Source organism: Telopea speciosissima, chromosome 8, assembly GCF_018873765.1.
Source record: "Telopea speciosissima isolate NSW1024214 ecotype Mountain lineage chromosome 8, Tspe_v1, whole genome shotgun sequence".
Taxonomy (NCBI): domain Eukaryota; kingdom Viridiplantae; phylum Streptophyta; class Magnoliopsida; order Proteales; family Proteaceae; genus Telopea; species Telopea speciosissima.
The window spans coordinates 4,045,887-4,063,161 of NC_057923.1; the positions used below are offsets into that span (position 1 = coordinate 4,045,887).

Genomic DNA, 17,275 nt, shown 5'->3' on the forward strand with positions numbered 1-17,275 from the left:
ATGTGCGCTACAGAGGACCCAAATCCTGGAATCTACTCCATGTGGGTCCATGTCCGTTTACTAACCAGTCCTTAGGAACTATTGATGGACAAACGTGAGTCATGAACCCGTTTAACTAGAAGGTTCTAGCTCTACCGTAGCAATAGCATCATTCAGTCTATAAGCTTCGATTGTGTACGAGATATTCCAATCCGAGGATCATGGCATGTGGGTTGGGTTGACATCTAGGGGCTTGGCTGTGGACACGTAATATATAGTTTTAATTAAATTTGGTAAATCGAAATACTTTATATTTGTTTGCGAACACGTTTTTCATTATTTCACCGAAACGCCAAGAAGGAAACGCCCAAGCCAGAAGCCTCGCGGAAGGAAATTCTCTCAGCTCCCGTCTGCAGATCTCGCGCGTGAAAATGGTAAATTTCAAACCCTAATCCTTCTTACTTCTCTTGTTTCCTTTCTTCCTCTGGAAATTTATGTTCGATTACATTTTTTTGGTTATACATTCATGGAGATCGATCCAGATCTGGTTATTTGTTTGATTTTTCCCCTTTGAACTGATTTGGTAGGACTGCATTCGATTTTTTTGTTCTGCTAATATTTTTTTTATATTCGTTGATCAACAAAGCTCCTATTTTGAGGTCCGTGATCAGGGAGATCTCTGTATAGTTTGGGGTGCAAGTCTGTAAGACAGTGGGTTGAGTAATCATTTTTAATAGATAGATATGTACATCTTTCTATGCGTGATTTCTGGTCCTTGAAAGTATAAGGTTGAATCCTTCTTAATTTTTTTTTCTTCTCCGGTTGGCTGCAAAATGCACGAAACTGTTGAATGTTTAGATAAGGTTTAGAGAAAATCCTAAAAGTTGAAATATGACTACGACTAGCATAATATTATGCTGCAGATTATATTGTTGTAGCATCTTGGTTCCAGATATATGTATTCGTCTCGTTACCGATCCACAATGATGTGCCTGTCGGATAGTGAGAATCTTGGATGGAAGCAACTAAGATCACAATTACATGCTTCTCAAGTCAATTGTCTATTAGATGGTTATTAATAGTGTATGCAATGGAAACAAACTTTTTTTTCTTATAATTGCAGAAGAAAAGGTTAGGGGGTGTAATGAATAGCACTAGGATTAGCGTAAATCGCCTACTGAGTGCGGGTATTAATGGCATGAGAAATAAGATAAAAAAACAAGCACACAAATGACACAAGAGGATTTACATGCTTTAGCTTTTAGGTTACGTCCATGGGTGAAGACAGCAACATGATTTCACTATGAAGCAACCGGTGAATATAACACTCTCTCTTGTGCTGACATCTTATCCATTGTAGTTCCTTTCAAGTAGTGCAATATCCATTTCACTGCATGCTAGTGAATCCTAGCAGGATGTCCCATATATCAACTGACAACACTGACAACATTTGAAATGTCTGGTTGAGTGCACACCATGGCATACATTATTCTACCAACTTCACTAGTATGAAGTGTAATGACCAATTATGTAGCATGGTGATTGATGGAGGTAGTTGTACTAATTTAGTTTCTGAAGACGACGTTCATAAGCTAGGATTGCAGACAGAGCCACATCCAAATCCCTTCAAAGTTGCCATGGATTTGTGGATACAATACAATGTGACATTCTCCCTTTGAGGGTGTGTCACATTCTTTTTGGTTGACCGTGGCTGTATGATAATAAGGCACAACATTGTGGGTATGTGATACCTACTCTTTCAAGCTCGACAACAAAGAAATGAACTTTCTTCCTGCTACAGATCTCACCTACGTTAAGCTCGAGAAGGTACCCTCCGTGTTCTTTATCCAAAGTCGATGGAATCGAGTTCTTTTTTAGAGGAAGAGAGTTGATGCAGCGGTTCTAGAATGGTTGAACTATTACCGGCTTTGCAACTCCAAACCCAAACGGAACCGAGCCAGCTTGGGTTTTTGGTCCAATAAAGGCTGGTAGTGGTTTACTTTGTAGTCTTTTCTTTTATAGTATCATGTTTTGTTTTGAATAGGTTACTTAGGAAATAGGAGATAGAGTTTGAGTTAGTTTGGGTTTTACATTCCAATTAGGAGTCTTTGTTTGTTTCTTCTCTTTATATGATTATAACCAACAATCTTAGTTTTAGAATGAAAGAAATAGATTTGAGTACGCTGTGGCGTGTTTGTGTGTGACTTTGGTCGTGGAATATTCTTTTTCTCTCATGCAACTCTGAGTTCCCATCTCAGGTATCCCTTTCTCTCATTAGGCCTCTATCAACAGTACTAATCTGTCAAAGAAGTGGGGGAAATGTGTCAAAAGTTGGGAGTGGTTTACCCTCCTTTCAGTGGTTATCCAGTGTGTGACACCTGGATGCGTGTCAGATAAATATCTCATACCCATTCCCATGTCATATTGTATTGATATGGTAATGTAGTACTGAATTTGAATGATCAAAACAGTAGCCAAACAAGATCTTTTACTCAAAGGAAGGTTCAGATTTGCGAGATTTTAAATATCACAAAATTAAGTGGTTGGATGGGATTGGATGTAAGGTCAAGTGTAGGGGATAGGGACGGGAAGGTTTGCTGAAATTCTGATATCAATTGGATGGTTATATCAGCAATACAGGTGATTCCTAGTGGTGATAGCAATAGGGGTAAAATAGTAATTTAAGGACTGAAATTAGGGTTTGAAGGTTGAAACTAGGTTGCTGATTTCAGACATGAAATAATCTAAAATTAGTAGCATAAACGATTCATGAAATCAGATTAGGATTCAGATATGGGATGGCGGCCTAAACAGTAGCTCTAATGGAGGGTAGGAGTAGAATAGGAAATCTGAAATTTCTTTAGATCCAATGGTCAGAATTAGGTCAAATTTGAGTCAAGTTCATCATTGGGTTCATGAACATGTGATTCAAATCTCAAGATGATCTGATGGCTGATTTGTTTAATGTCAAAAAAAAAATGCTGTATATAAACTTCTAGAAGATGGAGTTCTAGTTGCAGAAAATTTCAGAATAAAGCTTATATGTTAATGGCTAGGATCTGAGAATAAAAATGATAAACCAATAAACAGTAGCAGCAATAGAACATGAACAACAGAAAATAACACACACGCTTCACACCGCAAGGTGGTTCGATTGGATCAAACACCAATATCTTTGATAAAAAAACAAAGGGTTTCCTGATCAAACACGAGATTCTTCAATGGAGAAGAAGAGCAGCAACAACAGCTTTTTCATTAATCAATTCGTATACAATGCTTGACCCCCTACAAACTTATATAAATGACTCAAAAATAGACACACACACTGAGAAGGAAAGGCCTAACCCAATCCTTAACTAATAAGGTAATCTAAACTGACTAGGAAACTGAAATAATAAAGGAAACTAACTCAATGACATAGTCAAACTTTAAGTCCTTACATGCCTATGCCTTAAGTTTGATGTGGCCTCCACTAATTTAATAGCTAACTAAATAATTAACTCAGCAACTAAAATTTTACCACATAGAATCGGTTCAAGTGAACTAACCAAAAACACTTTAAAATAAACTAAGTAAAGAAACTAACTAACTAATCTGGTATGCAACCTTATTACCCATACTTGAGGCCCATGAAAGTGGCTTATTACATTGAAAACCCCATGGACTAGAGGTCCAACATGTATTATTATACAACCCCAACCCTAGACTTATTCCTAGGCAAACAAGCTCGGTTTGCTGATGAATCTGCATCGCATGGGTACTCTGGGTTCAACGTACATTCAGTGTCCAAGTGACAGAGCTTATAGCGTCCTAGTAACGTGTATCACAATATTGATTAAGATGTTATTTACAACTTGATGATGTCTAAATAAATTAACTGATTAAATGGATTCATAACATACTAATTGGTGCTGGTAGTCGCTCCATGGATGAGAATTCACTGCTCAAACAAACAAGAATTTGATTTCACAGCATTTTTAGGCATTTGAAGACCCAAAGGATGCTATAATTTTGACATCATTGGATCAGTCTCCTTTTAAGAGGATCATGCTGTTTTGATGTAGTTCAATTTAAACCAAAGTTTCGAAAAGCATATCGGTGGTCTGTTCATGTCAAGCAATAACCCAGTAACATCTAAACATATTTCAATGGCATGACATAGACCAATAACCGGAAGTCAAGAAATGGAAAACAAGCTACAAGGCTGAGTTCACCCCAATTTATTTTGGCTTTGTTTGGTCAAAAGGACTACCCTCAGCCCATTAATGTTGAGCTGAGGTAACTGGACTTTCCTACAGCACTAACCACACATGAATTTGTTTCTTCCCTTTGTTATTTTTAATGCGTCGCGTGTCGTGCTCTTAACTTGTTCTATTAGGTCAGAACATGGATGGATAGTGGCCATTGTGTTGATTCCGGTCCCTTGTTAACCATAAATTGGCATTTCTAATAAATCAGTATGTGTGGTGGCCATACATACATAAAGAAAGAGATACCTTTGAGTTTTGATTCCAGTTCCACTGTTTAACGGTATGGTGGCATTTATTGCCGACTGTTGGATTAGTTTATTATATGGATTATAATCTGATATTTCATTTTTTGTGACTGACTGATACTACAATAACTTGGTGGTACAACTTGTCTTTTGTCACCTCTTTCCTTTTTTGTCCTTTAATGTTTCTAAGAACCATAATTTATTTCCATATCCACAGACTACTTCAAGGCGCCTTGCAGATCGGAAGGTGGGGAGGTTTGAAAAGAACATCACAAAGAGAGGAGCAGTGCCTGAAACAACTACAAAGAAAGGAAAAGACTATCCGGTTGGCCCATTAGTACTTGGTTTCTTCGTCTTTGTTGTCATTGGATCTTGTAAGTTTCTTTAACATCCCTTATCTTGAGTTTGGTCTACAGTTCCTTGTAGTGGAATAAGATTTGATCATTTTGCAGTGCTAGTGTGAAAGTCTAAATGTCTCCAGTGTTCATTTTTGTCGCTACTGGCCACGTGGCTGACATGGATGGAAATGGCTGGGTCCATGTGATAGAGGACCCCACACTCATGTCTGCGAAATAGAAAGTAGTGATGGATACCAATTGTGTTAGTGGAGTGGAAAAATGGAAAGATTCCAAAGATTGCATTTGGTGATTGAAAATTTTGGGTCTGGAGATTGCTAAAATTGAATCTAAGCATTTCCAATCAGCATAACCGATTCTTCATTTCATGATTAAGAAAAACTTTGAAGCATATTTCTGATGGCAGTGGGGATTGGGGGAGGAGGGGTTTGGGGGAAGGAACTTATTTCTGGCATCTTTCTTTTACTCTAAATACAGAATCTTATTCAACTTTCTTTAGAGCTGTTGCAGGAAATATATGCTGGCTAATTTCTAATGATATGATAGTTTGAACTCTATAACACCTAAAAACATCTATCCTGTTATCTTTCTCCAAAGACAAGATTTTTTCCATGTAAATTCTCTGGCAGCTATAAAGATGTGAATATCATTTGAGACCATCAAGAAACTGGTACCAATTCACATGGTTCGTGACATCTTTCATCCTTCACAGGGACAAGGGCTTCTAAAATTAAAATAAATAAAGTGGCATGCAAGTAACATTTTAGTCAATTTGTTTCTTTGTCCACACCCCTCCCCCCAAACTCACACCCCATTTTTCGCTGTACTCTGTATAGCTTTCTTTCTTGTTTTGTTTGATCAGGACTCTTCACAGGTTTCTTATTGCTGCTCTCTTTTTTTTGCTCTGTACCAGCTCTATTTCAGATAATCCGGACAGCAGCTAGTGGTGGCATGGCATGAACATATATTAGTCGGCATGGCATCAACATATACTGTTCAGAGTGATTTTTCTTCTGTTAGCTTTAAGGTAGGAAATCTTGGTGTCACATGAGCTTACAAAAAAAATGTATTAGTGGATCTTTGGTTCTCCGAACCTGATATTATATAAAAGACGGTCATCAGTTGTCCTAATATACTTGTATTATCTCCTAAATAGTTTGTTTCTTCAACATTTTTTTAACTTGAAATCTATTGACAATTAGGTGTCCTACACCTGGTTGTTGGATTACAAAGCTCCCTCAACCTAGGATTGGAAATTGGCTGAACTGTCATACGCCTCATAGATAGGGCATTCCAAGCTAAGGAATCAGCAACTAAATTCGATTCCCTAGTAATATAAGAGAATTTACACACCAACAAAATATGTTGCAATGTGGAGGATATCTGATATTACTGGCTGTAATAAGAGAGGGGGGGGGGGGCAATTTTTTTTGGCTCCAAGATGAACCCAATGCTCTCTTTACTATCTGATTCCAGGGTTAAGGTCCAACATAAGTCTTACGGATCTATGTTGGTATGGGATACCTGAGCATGTCAAGTCTTAGGCTGTGTTTGTTACTCCTCCTTGGTTCTATTTGACGAGGTTGCTTGAAACTTGAAACCAAATCTGAAAACCCGCGCTGTACCTTGCTGCAAATTCCAGTGACTTTGGTCCCAACTCCCAAGTTGAGAGGTAAAGATGATGGGGAAGATTGATGATAGTGACATTGTCATCCATCAAATTCGTTGCATTTACGCCCCTCCTTGATTTAACCATGAAGAATTAGAAGGAGGTTTAAAACAGATGGCAAAGCAGAAGTCATAACAATACAATTGCTGTACTTAAGCCTGCTATGCAACTGGGCTAGAAGAAGAACTGTAACTAGGGAGTAATTTCATGAGAGATTCTTTATTATATGAATGCAAACAAATGTGATACTTTTTTTTGTTTGGTAAGAAAAACAAAAGTGATACACTGTTAACAAAGAACACATCATACAGTAAGAGCGAGCGGAATGGGTTAGCAGCTTGGCTTGACTCATCCATGGTTGTCGTCAAGAAGATTCATTATATTTTCTAAGGATTGAAGGCTGTGCAGTCGGTCCTGATCTCCCCTAGGAAGCCCGTCTTCACACCCACCCTGCCGAGCTTTATCATGGCGATAATGAAGGCAGCATTGAAGTCGGATGGGTTAGTAGCAAAATCGATGACAGTAGACTGTGATGCCGGGTTGGTAAAGAGCACCTCATCGGAGGAGAAGAGACCCTTCCCTAGTACCAGGTTCTGGTAATAAATATTGTCGAAGGTCTGAGGGGTGACAGGATCCAAGTTGGTGGCGATGTTGGGATCCACGTTCTGGGGACAGGCGGTCATCAGCTGCTGGGCATAGCTTGCATTCAAGGAAGGGTCGAGGGTGGAAGCAGAGGAGAAGGAGTAGAGGCGGTCGGAGAATTGACCACAGTGTGAGAAGCCCACGGTGTGGGCACCCGAGAGTGCAATCATGTCGATTTGGGTGAGATTGTTGTTGCTGAAGAGCTGGTTGAGCTGGTTGAGATCGAAGTTAGTTTCTGGAAGGTTTCCGGGCACCAGGGATGCCTTTGATACAAGCCCATCTCTCCGCCCCAGTTCCACCATGAATGAAGGTCCCCCTGACTGTTCCAGTTTATAGTAATACCAGTAAGTTCAATCCTTTAATGGTGGAAAAAATTTAACACTTCAACCAGAACAGATCACACAAGAAGAAAGTTTTATTTAAGTTTGTTGGGTTATGTAGACTTGAATGACTTACAAGGAAGACGACATCTCGGGCAGCAATGGCTAAGATGTCAGCACAGGAGACTACGGCGGGGCAGACAGCTTCTACAGCTTGTTTTGCCTTGATGACGGTGTCGAAGCCATCTCCGGCGAGGGACAGATTGTCGGGAGCATCTTTTTCTGCATCATGATTGGGTGATGCGATCATGATTGAAGCATCACAGCCCTGCAAGGATGTCAAACATGAATTTATGATGAACTTTTAGTTACAGACTTGGAGATGATAGAACCTCGTCCCTACTTATGCTTCCTCCCCACCCCTCACCTCTGCTCCCTCCCTGCAAACTCCTTTCCCTCTTTTCAGTTCGTTATCTAATAATACAAATTAAAAAAATTGAAACTAGAAAGCATCAGTACTATGTTAAAACCATCGGATCCAAATCAATGAACCAGCTTTACACCCATTTATATTTTTGCCCTTGGATTGGCATCCCGAATTTCACAAATTCTTTTCTGGGGAAGGGGTGGGGAGAGATGTAGGGAAGGGGGTGAGAAGGGATGATGAGTAATAAAAAAAAAAGACACTGAAGAGGAGATTGCCTGTTGTGTCCATTTGTGGAGTTGATTCAGACTCAGGAATGGGATCGAGTTGAAGAAGATGATGTGGGTTCCATCATTTTTTTATATTTAAAAAAAGGACAAATGCTCTGTGTCGGCTGCGCCCAGACACATGGGATGGGCGAAATGAGACCCTTACCCCCCCCTGAATGGCAAGCTCATGTATCTGGGTGTAGGCTGTGCTGCGGCATAGAGAACATAAACTCTTAAAAAATCATAAAAAATACAACTTTGGAGAGGTTGCAGGATGCGGCTAAGCCACGTGTAGGCTTACCATCATATGTGGAGAGTAAATAAGCTCTACATGTGGAGTTGATTTGGACTCTCTCTCTCCACCTTGTCCTACTTTCCTTTCGCCTACCCCTTCTATGTTACAACCCAACCCTTGCTTTCTCTCCCTTCCCTCTCCCGTTGCAACATCCTGGCCCTTCCTTTCACTCCCCTCCCTACAAGCTGCATCCCTCCCTCCCTCTCCCACTACAACACCCCGGCCCTTGCTTTCCTCTCCATCCCTGCAGGCTACAGCAGCCCCGGCCCCCTCCCCTACCCCTGTCCATCACCTCCCATCCACTCTTCACTGAACCACCAATTGGCTAACCCCCACCTCTTTCTGCTTGCCCCACACTCACAGCTCCATCCCCTGCCCACCTACACCTCCCTCTTCTCCCCCTCCATCGTCCTCCCCATGGTCTTTCCGTTATATTGGTTGTTGCCATATTGATTTTTGAATATTGTGTTTCGATTTCGTTTGTGTGAGGTGGTGCATGCTCAAGACCATACCGAAGACAATCTTGTCGAAGATTCAAAATACTTGAAGGTGAAGATGGAAATGATTCTGCTATTGTTGGGCTCCGAAGCAAGAAACACCCTCCCCTTCCCCTTCCCCTCCTCTCCCTTTCCCTCTACTCCTCTATTCCTTCTGCAGCTCCAATTCTCTTTTATTTTTTTTAATCACAAGATGGTGACTCATGTCCGTCATGGAGATTTATAAACTTGGTCATGTGTCTATCACGATTGTGAGTTCCTCCCCATCTCGGTTCCAAAAATTTATGAATTGGGAAAAAGAACACTGGTTGGTCACGCCCCTACACCTAGACACAGAGGATGGTGAAATGACCACATCCCCTTATGTTGAATGCCTAGGGTGCTCTTTCATTGGCCCCACACTAATGTAGGAGCCACGCAACCATGCAAATTTCTCTCTCTTTTTAAATTAAAGAGGCCATGTTCAACAATGCATTGGGAATTGGGATACATGGCCTTTTAAGAGAGTTGGCCGGATGGGTCAAACCAGCTGATCCAGATCGGATTGGATCTCCAGCCCTGATCCACTTATCTCTGAGTTGGAATGAGAGAAATCTGGATCGAGACCAGCTCGATATTGATCCAAATCACCCTGAAATACTGAATGCCATGAGGGAAAGAGAGAGAGAGAGAGAGAGTGATTCGACTCCTCCACTTCCGCCTGCCTCACACACAAGCAAGGTGGAATGTACTGCCTTATCCCTGCTCAAGCGGGGGTAAAATGGTACTTTCCACTGCACTTGTGTGTGGAGAAGCACGGCAGTATCGGACAAGCAGAAGTAGAGGAGTCGGATCAGAGAGAGAGACCCCATGTGCGTGAAGTACCCTTATTGAGAGAGAGAGAGAGAGAGAGAGAGACCATGTGCGTGAACTACTATAATTGTTCAGCCGAAGAAGAGGAAACCTTACTTTGGGAGTGATGTAAAGGACGAGATCCATGTGCATGAACTACCTTATTGTTTCACCAAAGAAAAAGAAAAGGAAAGCTGACTTTAGGAATTTGGACCACTCAATTTTCCTTAATTTTGAACGTTGCCTGCTTAATGGAGCTTAGCGTCACCCATGTCTAGCTTTCTGATCTTCTCATTTCTATGAAATGATATATCTATTCCCTATTGTGGGGGTAAGGTAGTCATTGCGTGCGATCCTATATCTGCGCAGCACAGGCAGAATAGGACAGCGTGCCATAGAAGATCTGTGTTGGATAATTTTGAATGTTGCCTGCTTAATGGAGCTTAGCGTCACCCATTTCTATCTTTCTGATCTTCTCATTTCTATGTAATGATACATCTACCCCTCTATTGTGGGGGTAAAGTAGTCATTGAGCGCGGCCTTATATCTACACAGCACAGGCGTAACAAGACAGCGCGTCGTAGAAGATCTGTATTGGATGTGACCATCCTCACGTGACACTTCCCCTAAATTGAAACTTTGGAAGCTAATCAATCAGCCTTCTCTCTCTCTCTCTCTCTCTCTGGTTGTTCTCAAAGAAGAGGAAATAGGAAAAGGAAGAGAAAGGTGTTGGACCTTTTATTAAGAAAAGAAATAAAAATGAACCAATGCATGGGCAGGAAAAAGAATCTTTCAGTAACAGATCTTTAAAAAAAGAATGGGATACTGGGTGACTTTGTCTAATGGTGGAAGGCAGGCAGACTTAGCAGTAATGCAGTTTTGAGACAGCAGCAAGCCTGCAAGCCTCCAATCTGCATTGCTTTTGCGCCCATTAGTGTTTGGTCTCTGTGTCAATCACTTACTTATTCAGGAAATGAAAGAACCAGAGATCCATGGAGATGTTTATTCACTACATTCATTTTTTAATTCCTCAATAAAGTCTCGCTTTTTCCCCCCTTTCTTGTGATGGCTAAATTGAAATAAGAAATTAAAGTTTACCTGGACGAAGCAGTCGTGAAAGAAGAGACGGAGAGTTGCAGGAACAGTGACGAAGGTCTGGCTCATCTTCGTGATCACTGCCTGCCTCACGATCGCTTCCACGTTAGGGCAACTGAAGCTGTAGAAGTTCTGCGCCAACTGTGCTTCTCCCTGTTTCCCCATCACCATCACCACCACCATCACCACCACCACCACCACCACCCCCCACCATCCTCCTCTCCCTATTTCCGCCCTCTCTATCTTCATATCTCTCTCAGCTCGATCTTTCACGTAACCTACAGGTGGCAGAGAATTTTTTATTTGAATTCAAAGGCACACACTTTATCTTCTACGCTACTCTAAAACTCCACTCCATGGTTATTTAAAGATATCCGCATAATTAAGTCAAGGGAAATTTTTTTTGAGTTTAATTTCATTGTTCTTAATTATATACCATTGTGAGTCTCTTAATCCTATTTTAGTTATTTAATTGGTCCATTAATAATAATCCAAGCAAACCTCCACGTACTCCTCATCACTTGTGTATTTCTTTAGGCTGTGGTTTGGGATCTATCCTTGTCTTGTTGATGCGGCTTCTCAATCAAGTACGGCCACATTACCCTTTTACTTTACCACTTCTTCTCCGGATCCTGATCCTCTACGGTGCGCTGCCGTAGCGGTCTGAGCAACGTAGACTGAACTACACATGTAAAGACCGTCTTACCCCTGCCCAAGCGGGGGTAAGGCGGTCATTGCATGCACGGCCCAGTATGTGCCGCACAGGCCACTACGAATTGCTTCTTCTCCCCCCCCCCCCAAAAAAAAAAAAGTAAAATAAAATAAAATAAAATAAAATTGTATGACCCGGTATCAACTCGGTATCAATTGTATTGGCTAATCCAAATTAGTATTGGTTGAGTTTGATATCGATTTCTGATCAATCCCGTATCTACGTAAAGTTAAAAAATCATGAACAAAACTATTTGATACCGTGCCCAGTCCATATCTAATCCTGTATTGATTTCCAAGGTGACCAATCCTAGATCCAATACCGATTTCTTAAACCGTGGCCACATCACACTTTTCATTTGCCATCTCATGTTTTTCTCAATTCTTGATATTTAAACAGAAAGTCCAGTGGTTCAATTGGTATATCAAGGCATCCAAGGTTTTTAGACCAACCGGTGTAGGATTATATGTTCTTAATTTTCTTAATGTGTATCCGGAATGAGCATACATGTGGAAAGGAAAACACACATAACGTGAGGAAAGATCGTGAGATGGTTCTGATACCATGTTAGATTCTAACCCCACAGCTCGAACTATTATGAGGAGAGGCTCAACTCGTTTAGGAAGAAACCCAGAGTCCCATTAGATCTCATCTCAAATACTCGAAATGAACTGACAATGAAATCATTTTGTAGCACTTCATTGGTACACTACTCTATGCTGCTTACTCAGAAATTTGCATGCTCTATGGAATTATTAGCTTAGAGTGTCGTTGCTCGTCGGCGACTTTCATTGGTGATGCCATTTTATATTATTACTCCATTAGTTTAAAGGATGAGTTTAATTAGTAGTTTACTTAGGAATAGGTGGAGGGTTCCGTGAATAGAGGCGTCCCCTTTATTAATTAGTATTTTTAAAATTTACAGATACAGTTGAAGCTGACACTTCTGACAAATCCCCATGCTTAATTAGCAATTAATAAACCACGTTTTAATACATAACCAGAGAAGGTGAAATGGTGAACTTTATTCAATTTTAATAATATGAGATCAAAAGGTTTTTTAGATCAGTTTTGATAGAAGAACTGCACCATTTCAACACTCCATTGACTTGAAGGCTACAAAATACGAAAGGAAGAGAGATTAATAACATGGTGGGGACTACATGTTTGAAATTAGCCACTAAATTTTGGCGTTTAAAATTGATTGTATTGGAAACATGATTGGTGTCCCTCATAATTGTTGTGATTGTAGGGGTGTCATATTCCGGCCCGAACTGATCGGATTGATCGAAATCTAAGCAAAAAAATTGAATAGAATCGAATTCTTATCAGTTTGGTTTTGATTTGAATTTTTTTAATTTGATAGAAATAAAAACGATTGAACCGATCGAAATTTGAAATAGAATAAAAAAACCACTGTTTTTGCATTATTATTATAGGGAAGCAGTTTTCTGTACGGGAGTGTGGTTTACGCAAGTACTCCCATGTGTCTATCTCTCTCCTCCTTAAAACAAGGGGGCAGATGTGTCTTTTCACATGGGGAGGAGAGAGATAGACTCATGGGAATGCTGCCGTAGGCCACACTCCCGGATAAAGAACTTTTTCCCATTATTATATTAGGTCTTGTTTATGAAACTCTATACAATAAGGGGTATTATGGGTAATGCAAAAATTACCATCATTTATGATTTTTGTCTTGAAGGATGGTGATGACTTGTCGCCACCCATTGTTACACTGAGATTTACCTTATTATATTCAGGGTTTCCTTCCTCGTCCCTCTGCTTAATGAACTATAATGTTTCAATATTTGCCACATATTAAAAGATAGGTTCGACAAACCATCTCATTGATACAATTTTAGCTTAAAATGAGTCTTGAAAGTATCGAAAATTACAAAAGATGTTATTTATATTTTGATAATTTTACTTAACCATTGAATCAGAGTTTGAACAATTTTTCTTTAGTACTTATTGGGTTCCTTTAAGTTTGGTTTCAGGTTACATGGTATTGGATCGAAACGGATTCAACCGAATCGAAGCCAAACCAAACTAATCCAATCAATTAACACCAAGTTTTTAAGTGAGCAAAACCTTTTTCCCCCTCTCCTCCGAAGCCTGATCCTTTATTGCCGAGCTGCCCGGTAGGACTTTACTGCCAAGACACAGCAAGCCTTACCCCTGCTCGAGTGGGGGTAAGGCGGTCATTTACCATCTTGCTGTGTCTTGGCAATAAAGTCTTGCCGGGCAGCTCGGCAATAGAGGATCCAATACTCTCCTCCCCGTATTTGGATCCTCTACGGCCTGGGGTTGAGCTGCCATCGTACTGCTCTCAACTCACAAACTGCCATATAGATTTCATGCCAATCCAATGGTTGGTAGACAAGCAATTCAAAATTCAAATTTATCGCTCAAAATTAAAAAATGCCAAGCTGTCATCTACCAACCATTGGATTGGCATAAAATCCACGTGGCGGCATGTGAATTGGGCGTAGCACGATGGCCGCTCAACCCCAGGCCGCGAAAGATCCAAATCCCTCTTCCCCTCCTCTCCCCCTTTTTTAAGTTCTTATCCAAAGGACTCAAAAATCTTACTGCAATAAACAAATCATGAAATGGAAACCTAATTAATAAGGCACATCGATCATAATACATGTAACTAGGGAGTAATTTCATCAGAGATTCTTTGTTATGGAAATGCAAACAATTGTGACCCTATATTAACAAAGCAAACAACCACCAGAAAAGACCTGTTAAGAATTGAACGCTGTGCAGTCAGTCCTGATCTGGCCTTGGGACCCAACCAAAACACCCAACCTTCCGAGCTTTATCATGGCGGTAGCGAAGGCAGCGCTGAAGTCGGAAGGGTTATTAGCGAAATCAATGACAGTAGGATTCGATGATGGGTCGGTAAAGAGGACCTCATCAGAGGAGAGGAGACCTTTCCCTGCGACCAAGTTCTGGTAGTAAACGTTGTCGAAAGTCTGAGGGGTGACGGGGTCCAAGTTGACGACGATGCTGGGGTCTACGTTCTGTGGACAGTCGGCCCTCAGTTGCTGGGCATAGCTTGTGTTCAAGGACGGGTCGAGGCTGGAAGAAGAGGAGAAGCTATAGAGACGGTTGGAGAAGCGGTTACAGTGTGAGAAGCCAACGGTGTGGGCGCCCGAGAGCGCAATCATGTCGATTTGGTTGAGGTTGTTCTTGCTGAAGAGCTGTTTGAGTTGGTTGAGATTGAAATTTGGCTGTGGAAGTTGTCCGGCCACCAGAGATGCATTTGATACTAACCCATCACGCCGCCCCAATTCTACGCTGAACGATGGCCCACCTGACTGTTCCACCAGTTCATTAGTAGGAGTAATTTTTTAGTTCTCAGCGGAAAATGATCAAACATAAGACAGTCTAACTTCTCGGTTTATGTGAAATCATGGACTTACAAGGAAGACAACGTCTCGGGCGGCAATGGCTAAGATGTCAGCACAGGAGACGACGCCTGGGCAGACAGACTCTACGGCTTGCTTTGACTTGATGATGGTGTCGAAGCCGTCTCCGGCGAGGGATAGATTATCGGGCGCATCCTTTTCAGCATCACCGTTGGGTGAGGCGATCATGATGGAAGCATCACAACCCTGGCAAGGATGTCAAAACTAATTATAATTATTGATGCCCTTTCAGTTTTCAGTCTTAGACATGATGGAGTCTCCGGTAATATCAATCCCGAAAGTGGCAGTGCACCTTTAAAATGTATTTTACGATGATCATTGCAGTTGGGAAGATAAAAATTCAATACACAAGTGAGGTGAATCATCCGCACTTGAGAGAATAAAAATTCGCTAGTATATCAATCGGGAAAAAATTTTGTTACGTTCCTGCTACCCTGCTGGCACCAAGGAAATGGAATAATTCACTTCTCCTTTAGATTTATGAATACCCTCTTAGGTTGTACTGTTTTCCAAAACACTCTTTAAGATCTCATTTCCTTAGCTGCCAAGAGGGTAGTAGTAACATTTTTGCTACAAGTGTAGCACCAAAAATTTGTCCGTATCAACCAAATCGGTCTAGGATCGGATAAAATTTAAAAAAAAAAAAAGATCATATGTCGATTGATACCACAACCAATTGATAATGATATCGTATCAACATCGGTCTCGGGCAATACTACTACATATTGGTTGATACCATAATCCATGTTATGATAAGAGCTTTGTGGCTTGCTGATTATGATCTGGAGATTTGCTAGATGGTATTATCTCTGGCCTTTCTGAGTCATAAAACTCTGAAGTTGCGTTTGGATCCCATACAATTAGATGATGATCAGTGTTTTTTTTGCTTTCGTAAGTACCTTTCTATGATGCCATTAAGAGTGCAAAAAAAAAAAAATCCAAATCCTCTCCAATGATGTTTAACCACCAGAATCTATCTCACACCATCCATGGAGTGTGGTTAAACATTATTTGAGAAAAAATATACTTTATAAAAAAATATTTATAGAAGCAAATGGACACATGTCATCATATAATCGTACATAAAGTGTATACTTACCAATAGATGATCCCGGTTTAGAAGGTTGATCGGGGTCATCCCAATTGAACACATCAAAATAAAGATATTATGATAGTAGTGTATACTATATACTATGTAAAATACAATAATGCTTTATGAAAGGAAAGAACTTTAATGTAGGCATATTCTTAGTGTAAGAATTTAATATGTAATACCATCTCTACCCTTACATGACAAAGAAGACCAGACAATTTTTGTAACAAGCTAATTGATTAATTGGGTTATAAATCGTCTTCAAACGAGCCATAATAGTTGGACCGAGTTTCCCTCCACCCATAGTGAGTGGGATCCCATTCACCACAGGACGGAGAAAGTGGGATGGAATATCGGGAGGGCATATTGGGAACAGAGTATAAAACCCTATAGGGGTTTGTAAACCCTAGGATGATGAGTGAATCGTCCCCTATGGGTGGAGGGAAACTTAACACTTAGTTTAAATGGGTTAATCGGGATATAAATGGTCCATCATTGGTGGGTCATAGCATTTGGTCGGTCCCGATTAGGTGATCTTTGACCTTGTACTTGGACTGCCTGATTATTAATCCCTAGTTTTTTTTGGTGTTTTCTAAAATAAAAAAGTGGGATTCTTCTTCTTGTACCTGGACGAAGCAGTCGTGAAAGAAGAGACGAAGAGTAGCAGGGACAGCGATGGTGGTCTGGCTAGTCTTGTTGATGACCGCCTGCCTCACGATGGCTTCCACGTTGGGGCAACTGGAAGAATAGAAGTTCTGAACCAGGTGTGTCTCTCCCCTCCCTATCACCATTGCCATCACCATCACCACCACCCACCACCCTCCTCTCCTTACCTCCTTCTCCATCTTCATCTCTCTCTCGATCGATTTTTCAAGTACCCACACTAGTCTGCAACCCTAGACTCTTATATATATCTGCAATCCTCCTATGTATATATCCTTAAACATCCACACTTCTATCAACACGACTCTTAAACTCCAACTCATTCATGGCTATTAATTTAAAGAAGAAGAGAGAGAAGAAGAGAGAGAAGAGGAGAGCTTTCCCAGTTCTTTCCATTGTGATCGAGCCTCTTAATATTATTTAGTTATCACGTCCATGTCTTCATTTAGTTATCACGTCCACGTCTCCACGGTTGTTCACTTATTCTGCTGATGTTAC

At 40.8% G+C, this 17,275-nt stretch overlaps 3 protein-coding genes across 5 annotated transcripts; 1 reads left to right on the forward strand and 2 right to left on the reverse strand.

Annotated features, from left to right (window-relative positions):
* The first annotated feature begins 273 nt into the window (after window positions 1-273).
* LOC122670413 (stress-associated endoplasmic reticulum protein 2-like) lies at window positions 274-10,463 on the forward strand. Of its 3 annotated transcripts, none has more exons than XM_043867278.1 (5): window positions 274-413; window positions 4,692-4,848; window positions 5,744-5,793; window positions 6,206-6,212; window positions 10,444-10,463. In XM_043867278.1, exons 1-3 carry the CDS (start codon window positions 411-413, stop codon window positions 5,788-5,790), a joined length of 207 nt encoding a protein of 68 aa, XP_043723213.1. In that variant the 5' UTR covers window positions 274-410; the 3' UTR covers window positions 5,791-5,793; window positions 6,206-6,212; window positions 10,444-10,463. The 3 variants fall into 3 exon arrangements, with proteins under 3 accessions (XP_043723213.1, XP_043723215.1, XP_043723212.1); XM_043867280.1 differs by having other exon boundaries at window positions 10,450-10,462; XM_043867277.1 differs by having other exon boundaries at window positions 10,440-10,461.
* On the reverse strand, window positions 6,806-11,114 carry LOC122670412 (peroxidase 51-like). The gene is made up of 3 exons (XM_043867276.1): window positions 10,876-11,114; window positions 7,598-7,789; window positions 6,806-7,461 (listed from the first exon to the last, which is right to left on the reverse strand). Exons 1-3 carry the CDS (start codon window positions 11,053-11,055, stop codon window positions 6,886-6,888), a joined length of 948 nt encoding a protein of 315 aa, XP_043723211.1. The 5' UTR covers window positions 11,056-11,114; the 3' UTR covers window positions 6,806-6,885.
* A 3,220-nt stretch (window positions 11,115-14,334) lies between these two features.
* On the reverse strand, window positions 14,335-16,959 carry LOC122670414 (peroxidase 55-like). Its single transcript, XM_043867281.1, has 3 exons — window positions 16,741-16,959; window positions 15,016-15,207; window positions 14,335-14,910 (listed from the first exon to the last, which is right to left on the reverse strand). The coding sequence occupies exons 1-3, from the start codon at window positions 16,957-16,959 to the stop codon at window positions 14,335-14,337; spliced, it is 987 nt and encodes a 328-aa protein (XP_043723216.1).
* Window positions 16,960-17,275: the final 316 nt, after the last annotated feature.

Coding starts and splice junctions, on each gene's coding strand:
- LOC122670412 (XM_043867276.1), bottom strand. CDS start 11,055: ATGGTGGTGGTGATGGTGATGGGGAAACAGGGAGAAGCACAGTTGGCG. Junction 7,790..10,875: donor TTCACGACTGCTTCGTCCAG/GTAAACTTTAAT, acceptor ACATCCTTGCAG/GGCTGTGATGCTTCAATCAT. Junction 7,462..7,597: donor CCCGAGATGTCGTCTTCCTT/GTAAGTCATTCA, acceptor AAACTGGAACAG/TCAGGGGGACCTTCATTCAT.
- LOC122670414 (XM_043867281.1), bottom strand. CDS start 16,959: ATGGAGAAGGAGGTAAGGAGAGGAGGGTGGTGGGTGGTGGTGATGGTG. Junction 15,208..16,740: donor TTCACGACTGCTTCGTCCAG/GTACAAGAAGAA, acceptor CATCCTTGCCAG/GGTTGTGATGCTTCCATCAT. Junction 14,911..15,015: donor CCCGAGACGTTGTCTTCCTT/GTAAGTCCATGA, acceptor CTGGTGGAACAG/TCAGGTGGGCCATCGTTCAG.
- LOC122670413 (XM_043867278.1), top strand. Junction 4,849..5,743: donor CTTTGTTGTCATTGGATCTT/GTAAGTTTCTTT, acceptor GCTCTGTACCAG/CTCTATTTCAGATAATCCGG.